Source organism: Polypterus senegalus, chromosome 15 (genome assembly GCF_016835505.1).
Source record: "Polypterus senegalus isolate Bchr_013 chromosome 15, ASM1683550v1, whole genome shotgun sequence".
NCBI lineage: Eukaryota > Metazoa > Chordata > Cladistia > Polypteriformes > Polypteridae > Polypterus > Polypterus senegalus.
In genome coordinates, this window is record NC_053168.1 from 51,243,767 (window position 1) to 51,266,399 (window position 22,633).

Below are 22,633 nucleotides of genomic sequence, written 5' to 3' on the forward strand. Positions count from 1 at the left end.
CTTTTCGTTGTTACAGGTTCCCAGCTGTATATCCTCTGGCTCAATAAGATTACATGCTTCTAATCCAAATCTTTCAACTGTAGAACATGGCAATGACAAGAGCTACTCGGAAAGCCCAGATTCACCAACAGATGCTTCCAAGCTTCATGAGGAGTTCTGTCATGTGGCCAACAACTGTAAGAAGCCCTTAATTTAATTTTGATTTTTGTTTCATGTCTTGTATGTCATATCATTCATCTTAAAAACAAGGGTCATTAATTATTTATTAATCAAAAATGTATAGTGTTTTCTTAAAAAAATTTATGCTGATTTTTTTTTTATTTAAGGATATTGTATTCTATTTAACATTAAGCACTATTTTTCTGCAAGTTTGAAGTAGTTGGAAACAAACCGTAACTTTTAGATAGGCTTGCTAAGATGCAATATTTAAACACTTCAAAGATTAAAAAACAAAATATACAAATTAAGATATGGAACCTGAGGGTTTTTTGTTTTTTCTTTACCCTTTTTCAGTCTACTGTACATTATATAAAAAGACAGCTCTTCTATGCTAGCTTTTCTCAACACTGTAAAATCATGACACATACAGTAACTCCTTTTAAAAGCACTTTGTTTGATTGAAAATATAGAATCTGTTGATTTTGTATTATCTGTTTGCATTTAGATGTTTGTTTTTCATGTCATATGTTAATTTCACTTCTGAAATTATTTCAAAGACTAGAATTTCAAAATATAGTTTTAAATTTATTTTTATTTTGTGAAAACTAATTTACAAACATAATCATCCATGTCTAGATAAGTTTGTATGTATGGTGCTCAGTTTTAATTCTATAGTCCATTTTCTGGCTTGTTTGTCAAAACTTTAATTGTCCCCAGGTACGCATTCTGCAAATTATTTATTTGTGTTTCTTGATGAATAGTCCTAATACAAGCTCCTGCTCTACTGCCTTATGATATAAAATATTAAAAACTGCAGTGTCAGTTTTTGTGAGTTAGCAGAATATTCTTAACATGTCATTTTTAGTCTGAGATTTCTGTCTCAGGTGTTCATATTCCTTTTATTTTGTATTTCAAATCTTCTCTGGCATAACTCAGTATTACACCCACACTCTCACTGGGCTCATGAGTCACCAGTCATCTTAAAATGTGCATCTGAGAGGAAACCAGAGTGTCTTGAGAAAACACATTCACAGTCAAACATGTAAACATTCTCTAGGTAGTGTCCTGGGTGAAGTTTGATCGCAGGAATCAGAAGATGTGAAGCTGTACTTTCCTATTTTGTCATCATCAGTCAATATGTTACATATTTGGTGTGATATGGAAATAAAATAATGAAATTCATAAAGAAGACAGTGTTACCTAATGGATAAGACATTGCATTGTGAATCACAGGTCTGGCAGTTCAACCTCAACACAAACACCTTAAATAAGTATCTGTTGTGTAAAAATGAGTAGCTATCCATGATGTTTTGATATGTTAGCAAATTTGTGCAAAGTAGTGTTAATTCTATGCTTAGGCAATGTTTATTTTAACATGTTTGGTTAAAGAATGGTCATTAATGCTGATCTACACAATGCAAAAATTTCAGAAATGTGACATTTACTAACATGCACACTTTTTAAATATTATCTACACAATTTTCTGTCTGAATGACTGGACATAACCTTGTTATTTTTACAGTGTATTCTGCCTTCAAATCAGCATTCAGTTTGATGCGTACAGAAAAAGAAAAACTCAAGCAGATGTTTGACTATGAAGTTTGCCAGTCTCCTTCAGCACAGATTATTGGCATGAAGAACACTTTGACATCTGTGAGTTTAAAATTATGGTAAATTTATTCTGCTGAATATTGATAAACATGAAGTTGAACACTTCTTGTAGATCTCTAAAAGAATTAAGAATTCTGTTCTTTGCAAGCCTTAATTAGAAGGCTGTTAGCTTCAGTCCAGATGTTTTGATTCATTATAAACCTCTGCTTTGATTCAGGTTTACATTTACTATTTGCTTTCATATCAAGCCTTGTCTAAGCAGATTGTAATGTTATTGGGAAAGCTGCTGTTTTCTTTTCAGATTGTGCTTCAGAGGCAGTTCCTGGCCTCCTGTGTTAGATTTTTTTGTGAGATTCAGAGAGCTAAGAAGTGCAACTGCTAAAGGTTTTATTCAGTCTGAAAGAAATGTCTAACACAGGTGGCTATATTTGACCTTTGAGATTGCTTTTGCAAAGTGCAGTTAATATTTACTAAAAGCATTTACCTACTACTGTGTTATGCTACTAAAGATTCAAACCCATCACAAAAAGCATACCTTATACTACTTTAATTGTTGGCTCTGATTGTCATTTTCATTATTTTTGTGTTTTTAACTGTTATCATTTATACCAGTTGTAACAATGCAGCTGTAACAAAATATGTCCAAAAGTAATGGTGAATCCAGATTTTTGAATGTTTCCAAAGTCATTAATCATTTGTGATTAATCAGCTCTTAAAATTAGCCAGTTGAGATGTTTATATTACTCAATCATTAAAACACAAACTCATTAATAGAGGACCTACAAGCAGTATTAAGTAAAAGTGATCCAAACATTTAACTTTCTACACATTTTTCCAGATTAGTGTCATATCAATTCTAAAAGCTTGTGATCATAGGTGACTTTGGGGATGTACATTGAGCAGTAAATTGAAAGATCTGTCCAAGGACTGAGCTTTTCACTTTACAGCCAAACTTCAACACTGTCACTACTATTCATGGACATGGTCTCACAATCAACTCAACCTTTAATCATGAACAGGACCCCACTTGGTACAGCATGTACCACACCTATCCTGCAGGGAGAAAGCTTCTCTTTAATCTTGGGTCTTTACTTTATGTGATACAGTACATTTAGCTTCATACCCTCCCAGTACACTTTGGAAATCACATCTAATGAGACCAAAAGGACATCAATATTCATAATACCCCTGTTCCCATACTGGACAAGGCTTAATTTCAAGATTTTGAAAATGGAAAAGAATAGATGTAATCAGATGTGACCTTAGCCAAATCCCACTGCTTCATTACACAGGCTTCTTTAACAGCCAGTATAAAATCCCAGCTTTGACCCTGTAAATACTAGGCAAAAATAGTACACAGCCCCCATACTCTCAAAGCACCTATCACAAAGTACCCAGTGATAATGCTTTTACAAATCTGCATGATATTGAAAGACAAAAATAGAAAATTCCTTTGACCTCACACATATCTGGGACAGAGAGCTAGTCATTGTTCATTCTATACGAAGTAGAATCATTACTATTTAGACTGGATGAAATCACTTTTTGGTGGCAGGGTGGCGCAGTGGTAGTGATGCTGCCTCGCAGTGAGGAGACCTGGGTTCGCTTCCTGGGTCCTCCCTGCGTGGAGTTTGCATGTTCTCCCCGTGTCTGCGTTGGTTTCCTCCGGGTGCTCTGGTTTCCTCCCACAGTCCAAAGACATGCAGGTTAGGTGCATTGACGATCCTGAATTGTCCCTAGTGTGTGCTTGGTCTGTGTGTGTGTCCACAGTGGCCTGGTGCCCTGTCCGGGATTTGTTCCTGCCTTGCGCCCTGTGTTGACTGGGATTGGCTCCACCAGACCCCCGTGACCCTGTGATAGGATATATCGGGTTGGATAATGGATGGATGGAAATCACTTTTTGATTTTCTGATTCTTATTTATTTATTACATTGTTGCAAACAACCAGGTACAAAACAGTAAGATACAACTTGAATTTCAAAATACGCTTACAAATATTAAAAGTGTTTAACTTTTTTACATGCTTGTTAAGTGGGCTATAAATGATTAACTATTTATTTAATGAAATTTTGGCATATAACAGAAAGAGAACATTTACTGTATGTCAGAGACAAATAACATCCAAGGCGACATGACAGTTGTTCACTCTTTTTTGTATAATTTTCATGGTCATCTCAAAATTGTTTGAATTCTGAAAAGTACATTTTAAACCCAGCAATTAAACATGGTATGTCATTCGTAAGTACTGTATAAAGGAAAGCACAGTAGATAGTGCATATTTATATTTCTGGCACTTTTTTGCTGTGTTGGTAATCCATCAAGCTTGAATGCTTTGCTGTCCTTTAACATTTTCGCTCAGTTTGCTGACAATATTTTTCTGCTTAGCTTCATTCTGAGTAACAGTATGTCAGAAGGTCACCCCTTGAACAACTTGGGAAATTACAACATTCAAGGCAGAAAAAGTGAGTCAGCACTAGCGCAGTAATAAATTAACATCATTCAGCCCTTTATATGTAAGCACACTGTCCTCCACAAAATTGGGCCACTAGTTAACCGAGCATTTATTCTTCTAATCTGGGGTGTTTAATTTAGTCTTATACAGTAGTTAGATACAGTTCTTTTTGTAAATTAAATAATCAAAAAAATTCTAACCATTCATCTTTCTTGCTTAATCTACTTTTTTGCCTTATAATTTAACTTCTTCTCTTTTTGTTTGTGTCTTTAAACCATATTTATATTCTCCATATATATAAAATTGAAATAAAACAAGCAGAGAAAATTGCTTAAATGGCTTGAGCAGTCTTCCATCTGTTATGATGCTAAATACATAGACTTTTCCTTTTTTTGTCTTCTGTACACAGTACAGTAGTTTTTTTCACAAGAATGTTCAAGTCACTTTTTTCGCTCCAGACAGCATTCATAGCATATGTTTTTGTATCAGAGCTCTATCCTCTTCTAAAAACAGCTCAGAGAGTTAACAAAGACTTACAGTGGTATAGGTCTTTAAGTACTGGACAGACCAGAATGGCTGGGGCTTAGGTCAGTTGTCTTCCATAAGCTTCCTGTCTATTCCAGGGAAAATGAAAACCATATTAATGATAGTGTTTCACTCTCTTCCTTCCTCCCATGGGACACTCCGTAGGTCCACATGTGTGACATCAGCAATATGAATGAAAGGTTTTGCAGTTATTTGCTCATTTATAAATATCTTTTTTGTCTTTCATTTCATCTTATCTATATACAGCCCTGCGGTGGGCTGGTGCCCTGCCCGGGGTTTGTTTCCTGCCTTGCACCCTGTGTTGGCTGGGATTGGCTACAGTAGATCCCCGTGACCCTGTAGTTAGGATATAGCGGTTTGGATAATGGATGGATATCTATATACAGATAATTTTATAATGTGCATAATATCTGCTATGTGGAAAGACTGAGGTAAAATCAACATATATTGACCTGTTTTACAATAGTTAATGTGCTGTACATATTGTATCTGTAGAGTTTCAAAATTTTTAGCTATCATACAATGTACATTATGCTTCGCTCCTGTACTAAAAAATGGTTTGCTTTGATTTAATACTGTTAACACCTTAGTAAAATAGATTATTAGAAATGATACATAACAGTGTAACTATCTGAATCATTACTTTTCAGGCATTAGCGTAGAGCCCACAGCTACTGTAAGAGATCAACTGTTCAGAATTCATGAAGAGTCAAGAATTTTAGAACCTGCATTGAGTAAAAATGTCATTTATGGGATTCTGCAGGTTGGATTCTTTGATGTGATGTCTGGTAATCTGTAAGCTGTCTATTGTACATTAGCTGATAGTTCAGTAATGAACAGTCTTGAACTGAAAACCTTATGTTTTAATTATCATTATCCGGTCAATTGCTAATTTGGAGGCCATCTTTTGACCTGTCGTTTTTTAAAGTTATTAATCTCATTTTTTAGAATTTTGTTTGTTAAAATCTGAATTTCAGGATTCTTCCCAACAGTGGTGGTGAATGTGATACTGTTACTGTTAGTTCTGAAAAATCACTTAACTTGGTAGAGAGTACAAAATATATTTTCTGTACATATTGATTGGCATTGTGCTTATAAAACACTTCAGACAAGAGACATGTTAATAAATACAGTGACCTGTAGTTAAATTACAATTAATTACTTTTTAAAGTTTTTGAAAGTTGTTTCTTTATTTGAGCAGTTTTCTCTCTTCAAACAAAGCAATATAAGTTCAGGAAAGAGCACTCACTTGATAAAATTTATTCCTTTGTATTCTTGAAGATCATTCATCAGGGAATGTCACATTTAAGTCAGCTCCAAGGTTTTAAAACTTTCCCTAGTATATTATGGCATTGACGCTGACACAGAGATAGATATGCTGCATTCACTTACTGCCAATCCTACATTTTTCCATTTCTTTGTTCTGTTAATCTCTATTTTCTAAATTAATTGATTTGACTTTTTATGCATTTGGCAGTAATTCTCATCTTATACAGTGCTGTTTGTTTACTTGCCTGGCATATTCTGCCTATGATTCAGTCCTGTTTTTCAATACAATATTATACAAAAACTAACTCTCCTTTGATGCAGTGATTTATCTGCCATTTATTTATGAATAAATGCAGAATGACAGAAATTTCATTATTGTGTTAATGTTTGTTAATAAATATGTAATAATTAGTACTTTAGTATTGTTTATTTCAGTGATGGTAAAAATGTCAGTCAGTCAGTCATTGTCCAACCCGCTATATCCTAACACAGGGTCATGGGGGTCTTCTGTAGCGCTGCTGCCTCGCAGTTAGGAGACCTGGGTTCGCTTGCCAGGTCCTCCCAGCGTGTAGTTTTCATGTTCTCCCTGTGTCTGCGTGGTTTTCCTCCCACACTCCAAAGACATGCAGGTTAGGTGCATTGGCGATTCTAAGTTGTCCCTAGTGTGTGCTTGGTGTGTGTGTGTGTGTGTGTGCACCCTGTGGTGGGCTGGCGCCCTGCCTGGACTTTGTTTCCTGCCTTGTGCCCAGTGTTGGCTGGGATTGGCTCCAGCAGACCCCCATGACCCTGTAGTTAGGATATAGCGGGTTGGATAATGGTTGGTTGGATGGAAATTTGCCCAGTATGACTGATTGACTATGTAATCTAGGAATGAATGTACTTTGTGATGTCACATTTACGATTGGTTCCTGATTTGTACCCATTGCTGCTGGAATTAGTTCCAGATTTCTGGACCCTATACTAGGAAACTTAAGGTTCATAAAATGGATAGACTGGAAGAAGAGTAATCTTGGAAATTTTATCCGTCGTTTTACTGTAAGTCCTTATCGCCTCTTAAATTAGCTAATGAAGTCAGATAGATTAAAAGTTATCTTTTAAAATGTTAACACAGCCTTGCAAATTTATAAAATCCTAATAATAATAATAATAATAATAGTAATAGTAATAATAATTATTATTAGTAGTAGTAGTAGTAGTATTAATCACTAGCAAGTCCATCCAGATATAAAGTATTATGCTGGTCAAATGGGGATACTAGTGACGAAATAATATCAGATTACCATTTTATTTTCAATAGTGTGTAACTATTATCTTTGCACATAGAAAATTATGGGAAAAAAATTATGCAGAGTGGTCCAGATCTAATTATGCAGATCCAGATTGTCTGGATGACTTTGATTTATGCGAAGACGATTCTTCATGGTGTTAGTTCGAACACTTCTTGATGGTCTGGGATTTTTCGGGTGATTTTATATGTAATAAACTTAATAAGTTATAGTGTAATGAAAATTGCGTAATTAAATCTGGACCACCCTATATATATATATATATATATACAGTGGAACCTCAAGATACGATCACCTCTGTATATGAGAAATTCAAGATAAGAGGAAAGTATGAGCGAAAAATTCGGATCTAAATGTGAGCATTGGCTCGCGTAAAGAGCCAAGAGCCAGGCTGTGGGTATGCGTGAGGCGTTTCCCGATCCGCCTCGACTCGGGGATTCACCCAAGCTGACGCTGTCAGCCTGTCAGCTCACTCAGTGTTCCTTGTTCTCCCGTAGCATGAGGATCTATGCGTTTGTGCGCTTCTGATTTCATTGTTTTGCTGTAGCAGTTCGCCGTATAAGCGTATCCAAAAATATCGCGGACATGCAGACGGAGAATAGGAGACGATTGCCCTCAAGAGGAGAGAGAGAGAGAGAGAGGCACACACGCGAGCGAGAGAGGTAAGGAGAGAGAGGCGCATGCGCGAGAGAGATAAGGAGAGAGAGAGAGAGGCGTGCGCGTGAGCGAGCGAGAGAGATAAAGAGAGAGAGAGGAGCGAGCGAGCGAGAGAGATAAGGGGAGAGAGAGAGAGAGACGCGCGAGCGAGAGAGATAAGGAGAGAGAGATGCGCACGAGAGAGAAGAACCTTCACCTCAGTTATGATCACATAACGCTCAGTTATGATCACATGACGCTCAGCAGACAAAGTGTATCCATACTACTTGTATTGCAAGACATTGTTCGTTTTATCAAGTCAAAATTAATTAAAAAATTTAGCTCATCTTGCAAAACACTCGTAAACCAAGTTACTTACAAACCGAAGTTCCACTTGTATATATTATTTATCAGTGTTATTTGTTAGGAAAATTGATTTTTATGTTGATATTTTTGGGGGTGCGGAACGGATTAACTGGATTTCCATTATTTTCAATGGGGAAGTTTGTAGTGGATATGAGAAATTCGCTATACGAGCTCAGTGCTGGAACGAATTAAACTCGTATCTCGAGGTTCCACTGTATATCTATATATCTATACTAATAAAAGGCAAAGCCCTCACTCACTCACTCACTCACTCACTCACTCACTCACTTATCACTAATTCTCCAACTTCCCGTGTAGGTAGAAGGCTGAAATTTGGCAGGCTCATTCCTTACAGCTTACTTACAAAAGTTGGGCAGGTTTCATTTCGAAATTCTATGCGTAATGGTCATAACTAGAAGCTATTTTTCTCCATTTACTGTAATGGAGTTGAGCTCAAAAGTCGTGGGGGGCGGAGTTTCGTGTGACATCATCATGCCTCCCACGTAATCACGCAGTACGTAGAAAACCAGGAAGAGCTCCAAAAACCGCTGAAGAAAACATACATTATATAATTAAGAAGGCAGCGAAACAATTAGAAGCGAGCGAGTGACATATAAAACCATATTCAGCGGCTCACGTGAACTGACGCAGTGCGCAGACAAAAAGCAACAGTTCCAAAGAGTGCTGAACAAAAACTGAATTACACTGCTACGCTCAAATAGACAAACCACATGCCGTGGCGCAATAGTAGAGGCTTCGCCTCTAGCGCTGGCTTCCGAGGTTCGATTCCCGGAGGGGATGCACTGAGTATGTACGCGTCCCGATACATTTTAGCCTCGCATCCCCTTGGTTTGAGACGATGAAAAATATGCGGTTAACGCAGAAAGACAGATCACCAATTGAAGCTTTATGAATAATGGATACTTTATTCGCGATCAATGATTGTTTTGGTAAAGCCATACTCAGTGTATTCATTAGATGAACGGTAAAAAGTGAGCGAGGGGAGGATGACTTATTGAGACACGCAGGCAAAACCACAATAGCTCGCGGGCTCGATGTACTGTAGTGCATGTCAGCTTGATCTGAATTGCGCGATCACATTTGAAAAAATATATCTTTTCAAGTTCTATTTAGTCCATATGTGTCAAACTCAAACATCCGGCCCGGCGTGTAATTATATCCGGCCCGCAAGATCATTTTATATATTATTGTTATTAATGGCCCGGGGATATGAAGCGCTGGTAACACAATAAACTACAGATCCCATAATGCAGCGCTTCAGCTGCCTTGCTGAACACTTACGCGTTAATCAAGTCTAGCTTATGATGCTGCAAGTTATTGCGAAGCTAGCCCACACGATGCCAAAGAGAAAAGGTGATTCTGAACATAGAGCCTTTAAAAACCGATGGGAGGCTGAGTATATGTTTACTGACATTGCCGGTAAACCTGTGTGTCTCATTTGTGGAGCTAATGTGGCTGTAATTACAGAATTTAATCTAAGACGGCACTATGAGACAAAACATCAAGATAACCTGAAAGACCTGAATGCAATGCACAAGATACAGAAAGCAGAAGAGTTAAAGAAGAATCTGACACTTCAGCAGACGTTTTTACCCGTGCAAAATCACAAAGTGATTTCAAGTGAAGCTACTTTTATGGGAGACACAAATGCACCAGTGCAACTTGCCCCACTTTCCCTGTTGCCAAGTAATGTTGAACCAAGTCGGCACAACGGTGTTCCCAAATACGCACTTTGCTGATAAACTGAGCGCACTGCGCACTGAGTTCGCACGGCGCTTTGGTGACTTTGAAGAACAAAAAAAGAATTTTGAGTTGTTTCACAACCCATTTGCTGTTGATGTGGAAACTGCACCTGTGCAGATTCAGATGGAGTTGATTGAGCTGCAGTGTAATGGCACACTGAAGGCAAAGTATGATACTGCAGGGCCCGCACAGTTTATTCACTCCATTCCCGCAAAAATGCTCCAGCTCCGTCTACATGCGGCTCGAACCTTGTGCATGTTTGGTAGCACATATCTGTGTGAGAAGCTCTTCTCAGTGATGAAGACTAACAAAACAGCACACAGGAGTCGCCTCACTGATGAGCACCTGCAGTCCATCCTGAGAATCTCTACAACACAGAACCTCACACCAAACATAAACAAACTTGTTGCCAAAAAAAGATGCCAGGCTTCCAGCTCTGATAAAATGACATATAAGCAAAGACAACTGAATGATTTGATTTGTTATTGCTGAAAAGAACAAATTTTATTTATATTTCCAGGTTTTGTTATGCACCATGTTCATATTTGAATTTGTATAATTTTGACAGGATATATTTTATGGAGAGCAAAATATTATAAGTTATTTAAGGTTTGAGTTGATATATTCCGGAATAATATTCTGTCGACTAAATAAAAATTCCTTCTATTTAAAATTTAAATAGAATTTGAACATATACGATAGTTGTGTGTGTGTGTGTGTGTATGTATATATATGTAGATATGTACAGTATGTATATATATGTTTATATATATGTGTGTGTATGTATATGTATGTGTGTATATGTAGATATATATATATGTGTATATATATGTGGATGTATGTGTATATATGTATGTATACAGTGGTGTGAAAAACTATTTGCCCCTTCCTGATTTCTTATTCTTTTGCATGTTTGTCACACAAAATGTTTCTGATCATCAAACACATTTAACCATTAGTCAAATATAACACAAGTAAACACAAAATGCAGTTTTAAATGATGGTTTTATTATTTAGGGAGAAAAAAAATCCAAACCTACATGGCCCTGTGTGAAAAGTAATTGCCCCCTGAACCTAATAACTGGTTGGGCCACCCTTAGCAGCAATAACTGCAATCAAGCGTTTGCGATAACTTGCAATGAGTCTTTTACAGTGCTCTGGAGGAATTTTGGCCCACTCATCTTTGCAGAATTGTTGTAATTCAGCTTTATTTGAGGGTTTTCTAGCATGAACCGCCTTTTTAAGGTCATGCCATAGCATCTCAATTGGATTCAGGTCAGGACTTTGACTAGGCCACTCCAAAGTCTTCATTTTGTTTTTCTTCAGCCATTCAGAGGTGGATTTGCTGGTGTGTTTTGGGTCATTGTCCTGTTGCAGCACCCAAGATCGCTTCAGCTTGAGTTGACGAACAGATGGCCGGACATTCTCCTTCAGGATTTTTTGGTAGACAGTAGAATTCATGGTTCCATCTATCACAGCAAGCCTTTCAGGTCCTGAAGCAGCAAAACAACCCCAGACCATCACACTACCACCACCATATTTTACTGTTGGTATGATGTTCTTTTTCTGAAATGCTGTGTTCCTTTTACGCCAGATGTAACGGACATTTGCCTTCCAAAAGTTCAACTTTTGTCTCATCAGTCCACAAAGTATTTTCCCAAAAGTCTTGGCAATCATTGAGATGTTTCTTAGCAAAATTGAGACGAGCCCTAATGTTCTTTTTGCTTAACAGTGGTTTGCATCTTGGAAATCTGCCATGCAGGCCGTTTTTGCCCAGCCTCTTTCTTATGGTGGAGTCGTGAACACTGACCTTAATTGAGGCAAGTGAGGCCTGCAGTTCTTTAGACGTTGTCCTGGGGTCTTTTGTGACCTCTCGGATGAGTCATCTCTGCGCTCTTGGTGTAATTTTGGTCGGCCGGCCACTCCTGGGAAGGTTCACCACTGTTCCATGTTTTTGCCATTTGTGAAGAATGGCTCTCACTGTGGTTCACTGGAGTCCCAAAGCTTTAGAAATGGCTTTATAACCTTTACCAGACTGATAGATCTCAATTACTTCTGTTCTCATTTGTTTCTGAATTTCTTTGGATCTTGGCATGATGTCTAGCTTTTGAGGTGCTTTTGGTCTACTTCTGTGTGTCAGGCAGCTCCTATTTAAGTGATTTCTTGATTGAAACAGGTGTGGCAGTAATCAGGCCTGGGGTGGCTACGGAAATTGAACTCAGGTGTGATACACCACAGTTAGGTTATTTTTAACAAGGGGCAATTACTTTTCACACAGGGCCATGTAGGTTTGGATTTTTTTCTCCCTAAATAATAAAAACCATCATTTAAAAACTGCATTTTGTGTTTACTTGTTATATTTGACTAATGGTTAAATGTGTTTGATGATCAGAAACATTTTGTGTGACAAACATGCAAAAGAATAAGAAATCAGGAAGGGGGCAAATAGTTTTTCACACCACTGTATATGTGTGTGTATATATATATGTGTATATGTATGGATATGTATATATATATATATGTTTATATGTGTGTGTGTGTATATATATATATATATATATATATATATATATATATATATATATATAACAGCAACACTCATCACTCATAACAGTGACAAAACAATTACATTGACAATGATGTTACGTTATTTTCAAAATGTTTCCTTTTCTTTTTCATTGCTTCTTTAACACACTACTTCTCCGCTGCAAAGCGCGGGTATTTTGCTATATATATACTGCTCAAAAGAATTAAAGGAACACTTTTTAATCAGAGTATAGCATAAAGTCAATGAACCTTATTGGATATTAATCTGGTCAGTTAAGTAGCAGAGGGGGTTGTTAATCAGTTTCAGCTGCTGTGGTGTTAATGAAATTAACAACAGATGCACTAGAGGGGCAACAATGAGATGACCCCCAAAACAGGAATGGTTTAACAGGTGGAGGCCACTGACATTTTCCCCTCCTCATATGTTTTTTTCACTAGTTTTGCATTTGGCTACAGTCAGTGTCACTACTGGTAGCATGAGGTGATACCTGGACCCTACAGAGGTTGCACAGGTAGTCCAACTTCTCCAGGATGGCACATCAATACATGTCATTGCCAGAAGGTTTGCTGTGTCTCCCTGCACAGTCTCAAGGGCATGGAGGAGATTCTAGGAGACAAGCAGTTACTCTAGGAGAGCTGGAGAGAGCCATAGAAGGTCCATAATCCATCAGCAGGACCAGTATCTGCTCCTTTGGGCAAGGAGGAACAGGATGAGCACTGCCAGAGCCCTACAAAATGACCTCCAGCAGGCCACTGGTGTGAATGTCTCTGACCAAACAACCAGAAAGACTTCATGAGGGTGACCCAAGGGCCCCATGTCCTCTAATGGGCCTTGAGCTCACTGCCCAGCAGCATGCAGCTCGATTGGCATTCGCCATAGAATACCAGAATTGGCAGATGCACCACTGGTGCCCTGTGCTTTTTACAGATGAGAGCATTTTCACCCTGTGCACGTGACAGAAGTGAAAGGGTCTGGAGAAGCCATGGAGAACATTATGCTGCCTGTAACATCATTCAGCATGAGCAGTTTGGTGGTGGGTTAATGATTGTCTGGGGAGGCATATCCATGGAGGGTCACACAGACCGCTACAGGCTTGACAAAGGCACCTTGGCTGCCATTAGGTATCAGGATGAAATCCTTGGACCCATTGTCAGACCCTATGCTGGTACAGTGGCTCCTGGTGCACGACAATTCCTGGCCTCATGTGGTGAGAGTATGCAGGCAGTTCCTGGAGGATGAAGGAATTGATACCATTGACTGGCCACCACACTTTCCTGACCTAAATCCAATAGAACACCTCTGGGACATTATGTTTTGGTCCATCCAATGCCACCAGGTTGCACCTCAGACTGTCCAGGAGCTCAGTGATGCCCTGGTCCATCTGTCATCTCATTAGAAGCATGCACCGATGTTGTCAGGCATGTATACAAGAACACAGGGGCCATACAAAGTGCTGCATACAATTTTGAGTTGCTGCAATTAAATTTTGGCAAAATGGACTAGCCTGCCACATAATTTTTCACTCTGATTTTGGGCGTCTTTGAATTCAGGGCTCTGTAGGTTGATCATTTTCATTTCCATCAAACGATGTGGCATCCTTTCGCTCCTAACACATTACCCAGTCTATATCAGTATAGATATCCAGGAGGATTTCTTTTTCCCATTGAGATCTGATGTGTTTTCAAAGTGTTCCTTTAATTTTTTTGAGAAGTTTATATATATATATATATGATGTGTATATATATGTTTATATATATGTGTGTCTGTATATATATGACAAAACAATTACATTGTCAATCATGTTACGTTATTATTAAAATGTTTCCTTTTCTTTTTACTTTTCCTCTGCTAAGCGTGTATTTTGCTATATATATATATATATATATATATATATATATATATATATATATATATATATATATATATATATATATATAGATATATATATATAGATATATATATAGAGTTAGATATGACAACAACACTCATATCAATGACAAAACAATTACATTAACAATCAAGTTACATTATTTTTAAAATTTTTCCTTTTCTTTTTCATAACTTCTTTAACACGCTACTTCTCCTCTGCGAAGCACGGGTATTCTGCTGGTATATATATATATATATATATATATATATATATATATATATATATATATATATATATATATATATATAGTGAAGACAAGGGGGGGTGCCATAGAGCCCCAAACCCCAACACGAATACATAACACAGTCCTGGGTTCAAGTAAGTGAGTGTTTTTCATATAAATGCCTCACAAAAAGTACCAAGCACAATTTACTTCTCCAAATACTTATCCTTTCTCCACAACACTGTCCTCCTTCCGAGTATTGCTCATCTTCCTCCCAGCTCCAACTCGCCTGGACAAGGAAGTGTGGTCACTTTTATTGAGGACCTGGGAGTACTTCTAGTCTCAGGGCTGTTGCCTGTTGAAAGTACTTCAGGGTCACTTGGAAGTCCCACACAACAGGGAGTACATGTACCTGCAGTGCCCGCTTACGGCACCCACGGACTCCAGCAGGGTTGTGCTGCTAGACTACAACTCCTGTCATTCCCTGCTAGTTCCTGAATGGGTGACGGTATCAAGGGCTGCTGCCATCTACTAACCAGGGGGATTAAATACACGCCAGATACAGTCCGCCCTTGACCTCTTTTATCTTGAACCAGAAAGGTGCAATTTACATGTCCGGTCAGGGTGCAAGTTCATTTGTTTTCGGCTTTTCGCTTGAGTAAGGAACCATTTTCTTCTCTGGCTGGGATGTCTGTCCATCCATTATGGAAGCCTTGTCTATGTGTGACATCCTTCCTGCTGTTGGCCAGGATGCCTTTCTGTCCACTTACAAAGTGTTCCCATATTTGACAGATAGAAGAATATATGCAATTTAGAAGCAATGGGGGTTGTTCAGTCTATCACATGTATTTGGTTAAGTGCCCTTGTTGCCAATCTGATGGCTAAGAGTATACAGTATGTATTCTAGCTTGTTTCTGAAGTATGTCAGGTTAGCTGAATTACCATCTTATGATAAGCTGTTTTTATTTGTATTCTTTTGATAACAACATCTTCTGTTTTTGGATTTTGTCAGAAGCAGGATACCTCTGATGCCACCAAGTCTTTAGTTCACCAGTTGTCAACAGAGAGTCGAGCATCAGTTTCTGAGTCTCTTTCCGAGTTCTTCGATGCTCAAGAAGTTCTTTTGTCTGCAAGTTCATCAGAAAATGAGGCAAGTATAAAATTACCAGTATTCGATCCTACTGTGATTAGTATATTATGTAATTTGATGTTGTCTTCATTTATAGCAAATTTATTGTATTTTTAGTTTGGCTTTAATTGTGTATATAAAAATATGGACAATGTGCTAAAAAGGCTGCATATTTGAAACTCTCACAATTCCTTTATTATTACACTAAAATACATTTAATAAGTAATTGAAAATTGGTAGCTGGAGAAATTCTCAGAGCTAATAATAATTTTTAAATGCCTTATATCTATATGTATCTTGATAATAAAATGCAATTCATTAGGAAATGGAAGCTTTTAAAATATGTTAGCAATGCAGTTTTAATTAAAGTAAAACACAACTGTTTTCCTTGTGATTGAAAATTTCTTAGGGTGAACTGCATATAAAAAATCATTAATTATTGGCGAATTTCCTTAAGTAGTTATCGGATATCGGAAAGACTTTTTACAATTTTCTGGATTTTATGCTTGCTGTTGTTTCACAAAACTATTAAATTCACACACAAATGTATAATTTTGTATCTGTTGATGGGCCTTCCTCAAAAATGTGTCCTGTTTTTCATGTAAAGCTTGTTGTTAGTCATAAATATTCATTGTGCCCTGAGAACTTGAATTATGAAGTATCAATTTACAATGGGAACCTTTGAATTTCCCATACTGTCAGGAGCAGACTGATCAATCTGTGCATATCTTTACTCTAGTTTCACTATGTCACATTGATATCATATAACCTGCAGCTGTTGTAAACATAGATGTTATATCATTAATCACAATTGCTAAAAAGACCTTTTATTTTTGTTATGTATTGCCATTCTTTAAAAATTCCATTGTCTTCATCGATTGTTATGAAAAATAATTATTGTAGAGTGTGTATAATAGATTCATACATTGTTGTCAGCACTTTACTGTATCATAGCTACAATTGGGAACTTTTTTTGAGTAAAGTGTGATTAACATTTTCCTGAAGGAAGCAGAAAGTCATGGCTTCAGGGGCTCCTGAGCAGTGGTGCTAACTACAAAAGTGCTTTTCAGAAGGTCGTAGAAGTTTAGAAATCCTCCCCACGAACATGTCAGAGAAATTGTAGTCTTTGATGGCAAGAGCTTGGACTGAAATAGCAAAAATAGTAATGTCAAAAAGAATAAGAATGCATCATTATAAAAAATCTAATTTAAAAGCGCAAAATATGTTTATCTATACTAATGAAAGGCAAAGCCCTCACTCACTCACTCACTCACTCACTCACTCACTCACTCACTTACTCACTGACTCATCACTAATTCTCCAACTTCCCGTGTAGGTAGAAGGCTGAAATTTGGCAGGCTCATTCCTTACAGCTTACTTACAAAAGTTGGGCAGGTTTCATTTCGAAATTCTACGCCTAATGGTCATAACTGGAAGGTATTTTTCTCCATTAACTGTAATGGAGTTGAGCTGGAAAGACGTGGGGGGGGAGTTTCGTGTGACATCATCACGCCTCCCACGTAATCATGTGAACTGACTGTCAACGCAGTACGTAGAAAACCAGGAAGACATCCAAAAAGCGCTTAAGAAAACATGCATTATATAATTGAGAAGGCAGCGAAACAATAAGAAGCGAGCGAGTGACATATACTACCATATTCATGAGTGCTGCTACCTCGGAAAGAAAGCAAGGTGTAAACCTAAACTTTAAATTAAGTTCATAGACAGGCTACGCTGGCGTTCACATGCCCACAGGTAATGCGGGATACAAGTTTAATGAGAGGACGCAGGATATAAACGAGAGTTTTGATCACTTTGTAACTAAGTTAAAATTGTAGGTGAAGGGGTGTGCTTATGCAAATTCCGAAAGACTGTGTTTGTGGGGATTGACAGTTAAGGCGGTGGGGAGTCACGCCATCATCTCCCTCCCATTTACCTATTTCGCTCTGAGCTGAGCTCTGCTAACGCCGTCTTCAAGCAACTTCCACACTGCCACCAAATACTCACTGAAAAATCCACAAGTTAATACACACTCTGTCTCTAGAGTTTCTCCACACTGAATCCTCCAGGCACTACTTACAAAAGGTTACATTGACAATCGTGTTACGTTATTTTTAAAATCTTTCCTTTTCTTAGCACAAGCACAGCTGAGAAGCTTGATGCATGTGCTCCATAACGCTTAAAAATAATGCATTTAATCACACTTTGCATTACAAGCAAAGGGAGCTTTTGTCAATGCATGATTTCCTGGTACACCGATTACATTGATCAGCGATCCCGATTCATTTTACCCTCGCACCACCTTAGTTTGAGAAGAAGTATGAAAAATATGAGGTTAACACAGAAAACAGATCACCAATTCAAGCTTTATGAATAATCGATTCGCCATCAATAATTGTTTTGGTAAAGCCATCCTCCTTCCATTTTATAATTTTTCCGCCACTAGCCATGATTAAATGAACGGTAAAAAGTAAGAGCGACGCGAGGGTGACTTATTTAGGCAGGCATATATATGACAGCAACACTCATGACAATGTCAATCATGTTACGCTATTATTAAAATGTTTCCTTTTCTTTTCATTACTTCTTTAACACACTACTTCTCCGCTGTAGGCGCGGTATTTTGCTATATATATAATATATGAATTACCTCCAAAGAGCGAGACTTTTGATATCATGAACGTGTGTACAAAAGGGGTCTCCTGCCCAGCAAAAGTCGAGCAGCCAGCGCGCATAGCTGTGCCGGCCTTTGAGACGCTGACTGCGCTTCTGCCTTAAGTCAAAGTGAGCACTTTTAATTTTTTCTTCCTCCCCTGCGCTATAGCCCAGACAAGTGCAAACACGGACCCCTTTTCTACACCACGGCAAAATAATATTAAGGCGATTCACACTTTCTTTTGCACGTATACGATTATGAGGTCCTCAGCTCGGATTATGAAGATACGCACAGGAGTGGAGGACTGACAGTGCCATCACAGCCGATTAATGGCGGGACGTCTCACCAGTCTACACAAGACCCACCGCGACTGTCCCCAAAAGGCGATCATAACGTCAGCGAACACATCTCTCTATACTATATAAAAGAAAAGGCAACTTTCCTTTCTTTACACCTTTTTCCTTTTATCCCAAACCAAAGCCTTTCTCTTAACACTGCAGAGGACACAAAATAATTTTCTTTAATTGCCGGTAAGGCACATTACCACAGGCACAAATTTGAACGTTCACATAGAAAATGTAATTTCTATACCACAGCCGTCGTGTAGCACCTTTCAAAAGGGATCTACTACCGAGAGATGATCCATATACATTTTAGCTGCTGTTAGTTACTTACCTGTTGTGTTACACAGTCTTTAAAATGTAGTTTACCCGCAACCACTCCAGTAGTGCTCAATGTACCTGTACTTCTTAAAACGTTAATGTTTTACTGTTTAATAACTTATAGACTATATTTTATTATTTTTCCCTTGCACTCAGTGACCAAAGCTATACACACACATATAGACACATACAAACATACACACAAGTATATGTATGTGTATATATATGTATGTATGTATGTGTATATATATATATACACACACACACACACACATACATACATACACACATATATATAATTTGTGTGTGTGTATGTATGTATGTGTGTGTATATATGATGTAGATAGGTATGTATATATATATATATGTGTGTATGTATGTATGTATGTATGTATGTGTGTGTGTGTGTGTGTGAGTGTATGACAGCAGCAATCCAAGCTGTGAGAAAACAGTAAAAAGGAGGCGTGTCAGACGTCGTGGTACATTTTCTGATGCAGCTAGATGAAAATAACTTTGTGACACTGCCACCAAATACACAAAACAATTACTTTGACAATCATGTTACATTATTTTTAAAATGTTTCCTTTTCTTTTCATAACTTCTTTAACACATGACATCGCTGCGAAGTGCGGCTATTTTGCTATATATATATATATATATATATCACAGCGACACTCATAACAGTGACAAAACAATTACATTGACAATCATGTTACGTTATTTTCAAAATGTTTCCTTTTCTTTCTCTTTCCTTCTTTAACACACTACTTCTCCGCTTCCAAGCACGGGTATTTTGCTCTATATATATATATATATATATATATATATATAGATATAGATATAGATATAGATAGATAGATAGATAGATAGATAGATAGATAGATAGATAGATAGATAGATAGATAGATAGATAGAGATATACAGTATATATATATATATAGATAGATATGAGAACAACACTCATATCATTGACAAAACAATTACATTAACAATCATGTTACGTTATTTTTAAAATTTTTACTTTTCTTTTTCGTACCTTCTTTAACACACTACTTCTCCGCTGCGAAACGCGGGTATTCTGCTAGTCTATACTAATAAAAGGCAAAGCCCTCACTCACTCACTGACTCATCACTAATTCTCCAACTTCCCGTGTAGGTAGAAGGCTGAAATTTGGCAGGCTTATTCCTTACAGCTTACTTACAAAAGTTAAGCAGGTTTTATTTCGAAATTCTACACGTAATGGTTATAACGGTCGACAACATCCGCCATGTTGAACTTTCTTATTTACAGCCCCATCTTCACGAAATTTGGTAGCCGGCTTCCCTGCACTAACCGAAACCGATGTACGTACTTATTTTGGTGGTATGATGCCACTGTCGGCCACCATATTGAACTTTTCAACGGTCTTTGTTACTTATGGGCCCATCTTCAAGAAATTTGGTACGTGGGTTTCCAACGCTAACTGAATCCTACTTACGTACATATATACGTCCATAACCTGCAGCTCGGTCACCGTCCCCCATCCCAATGCATCCCACATTGTTGGCTGCCTGCATATATAAGGCCGTCCGTCGCTCCGGTCTCTACAGTCCCTTCCTTGCTTCGCCACGGGATTCATGTCTCCCTGGTGATAACTAAAGCCTTTTTATTTAATTCACGGCTTCTCCGCTGTTTTATTGTTCGTTTATTACAATTATAGTTATTGTTTAGGTATTTTAGACTTACTTTACATTGTTCAGGTACCCATTTCCTTTATCATTCCAGCCGTACCCCCATTAACATGTCTATCCATGTGATCACCATTGATCAAAGAACTGTCACTTACTGAGTGGTTTCCATACCCGGAGATGGCACCTACCTTTTCCATTCTCTGTGTTACATATTGCATGGCCATATCAGGCTCACTCTTGATATCCGGAGGAACATTGTGTCTTATGTATTGAATGACTGGGACAGGTTCAAGGTGTGGACTGATGATGGTACAGGAGATAATTATACTACACAGGAGCACTATAAGAGTGAAATGCTTAAGCCCTTCACCTATGGTTCTGCATGTGAGTTGATGGCTGCCGCTGAATTGTTCGGTTGTCGCTTTCAAGTGTACCGAAATGGTCAAATATTTTACACCTTTCGACAACTGCCAGTGCCTTTTAAACATCTTAGACTCACAGGTGACAATTTCAGTAGTGGACACTTTGATGTTTATGAATGTTTAAACTCTCAAAAGCTGGATGTGAAGTTATCAATGAAACCGGTTGTATTCTTACAACGCTTGACAGATGCCGAATGTCACTTCAACACAAGTCCTGCAAATACTGTCGTCATTGAAACAAACCATGAAACTCAAACCGATTTTGACAGCAGCAATCCAAGCTGTGAGATTTGAAACAAGATTACTGTTCACATGGCCAACTGTATGTTGCATGCTCAAGAGTAAGCTCAGCGCACAGCTTGGTCATATTACAACCAGAGGGCCGAACTCAAAATGTGGTATACAAAGAGATCCTTAACAAATAATTATTGGTATATTTTCCCTCAGTTTAAAAAGGTTTAATTTTCTTCTTAATAAAAAATTTAACTCAGTACTTCGCCGCTGTGAAGCGCGGGTATTTTGCTAGGTTCATATAATTATTTACAACAACAACAACATTTATTTATATAGCACATTTTCATACAAACAGTAGCTCAAAGTGCTTTACATAATAAAGAATAGAAAGATAAAAGATACAATAAGAAAACAAAATAAATCAACATTAATTAACATCAAATAAGAGTAAGGTCCAATGGCCAGGGGGGACAGAAAAAACAAAAAAAAAAAACTTCAGACGGTTGGAGAAAAAAAATAAAATCTGTAGGGATTCCAGACCATGAGACTGCCCAGTCCCCTCTGGGCATTCTACCTAACATAAATGAAACAGTCCTCTTTGGATTTAGGGTTCTCAAGGAAGGACTTGATGATGATGGTCACGTAGACGTTTTTCATTTTTTCATTTTTATTACTATTTAATTTAATATTGTTTCTTTGTATCAGTATACTGCTGCTGGATTATGTGAATTTCCCCTTGGGATTAATAAAGTATCTATCTATCTATCTATCTATCTATCTATCTATCTATCTATCTATCTATCTATCTATCTGTCTGTCTGTCTGTCTGTCTATCTAGACTTCTGCCTTTTAATCCATCCATCATTGTTGGAGCATCATGAAGCTTTGAGTAGGTGGAGGTGGCGCAGGCCACCACCACAAAGAAACCAGAAAAAGAAACAGAAAAAGAGAGTAGGGGTCAGTACGGATTTTAGAGCCACCATGAATAGTTATTATGAGGAAATTGAACAGCAGCATTTAGGATTTGTTACTAATAATCAGTTACTTGTTACTGTCACCAGTAGTTAATAAGGGCACGTTTATAAACTACACCACATGATGACTGCTAGCTAAGTAAAGCTTATTTTA

General features: G+C 37.7%; 1 protein-coding gene across 3 annotated transcripts in view; it reads left to right on the forward strand.

Moving 5' to 3' along the window:
• The window catches only part of LOC120515422 (oxysterol-binding protein-related protein 3-like), a 183,533-nt gene that overhangs the window by 115,043 nt on the left and 45,857 nt on the right, over positions 1-22,633 (forward strand). For all 3 annotated transcript variants that reach the window (XM_039736396.1, XM_039736395.1, XM_039736397.1), the window contains 3 exons: positions 17-176; positions 1,682-1,812; positions 15,743-15,880. In XM_039736396.1, the coding sequence (XP_039592330.1) occupies positions 17-176; positions 1,682-1,812; positions 15,743-15,880 (429 nt within the window). The remainder of the gene's footprint in view (positions 1-16; positions 177-1,681; positions 1,813-15,742; positions 15,881-22,633) is intronic.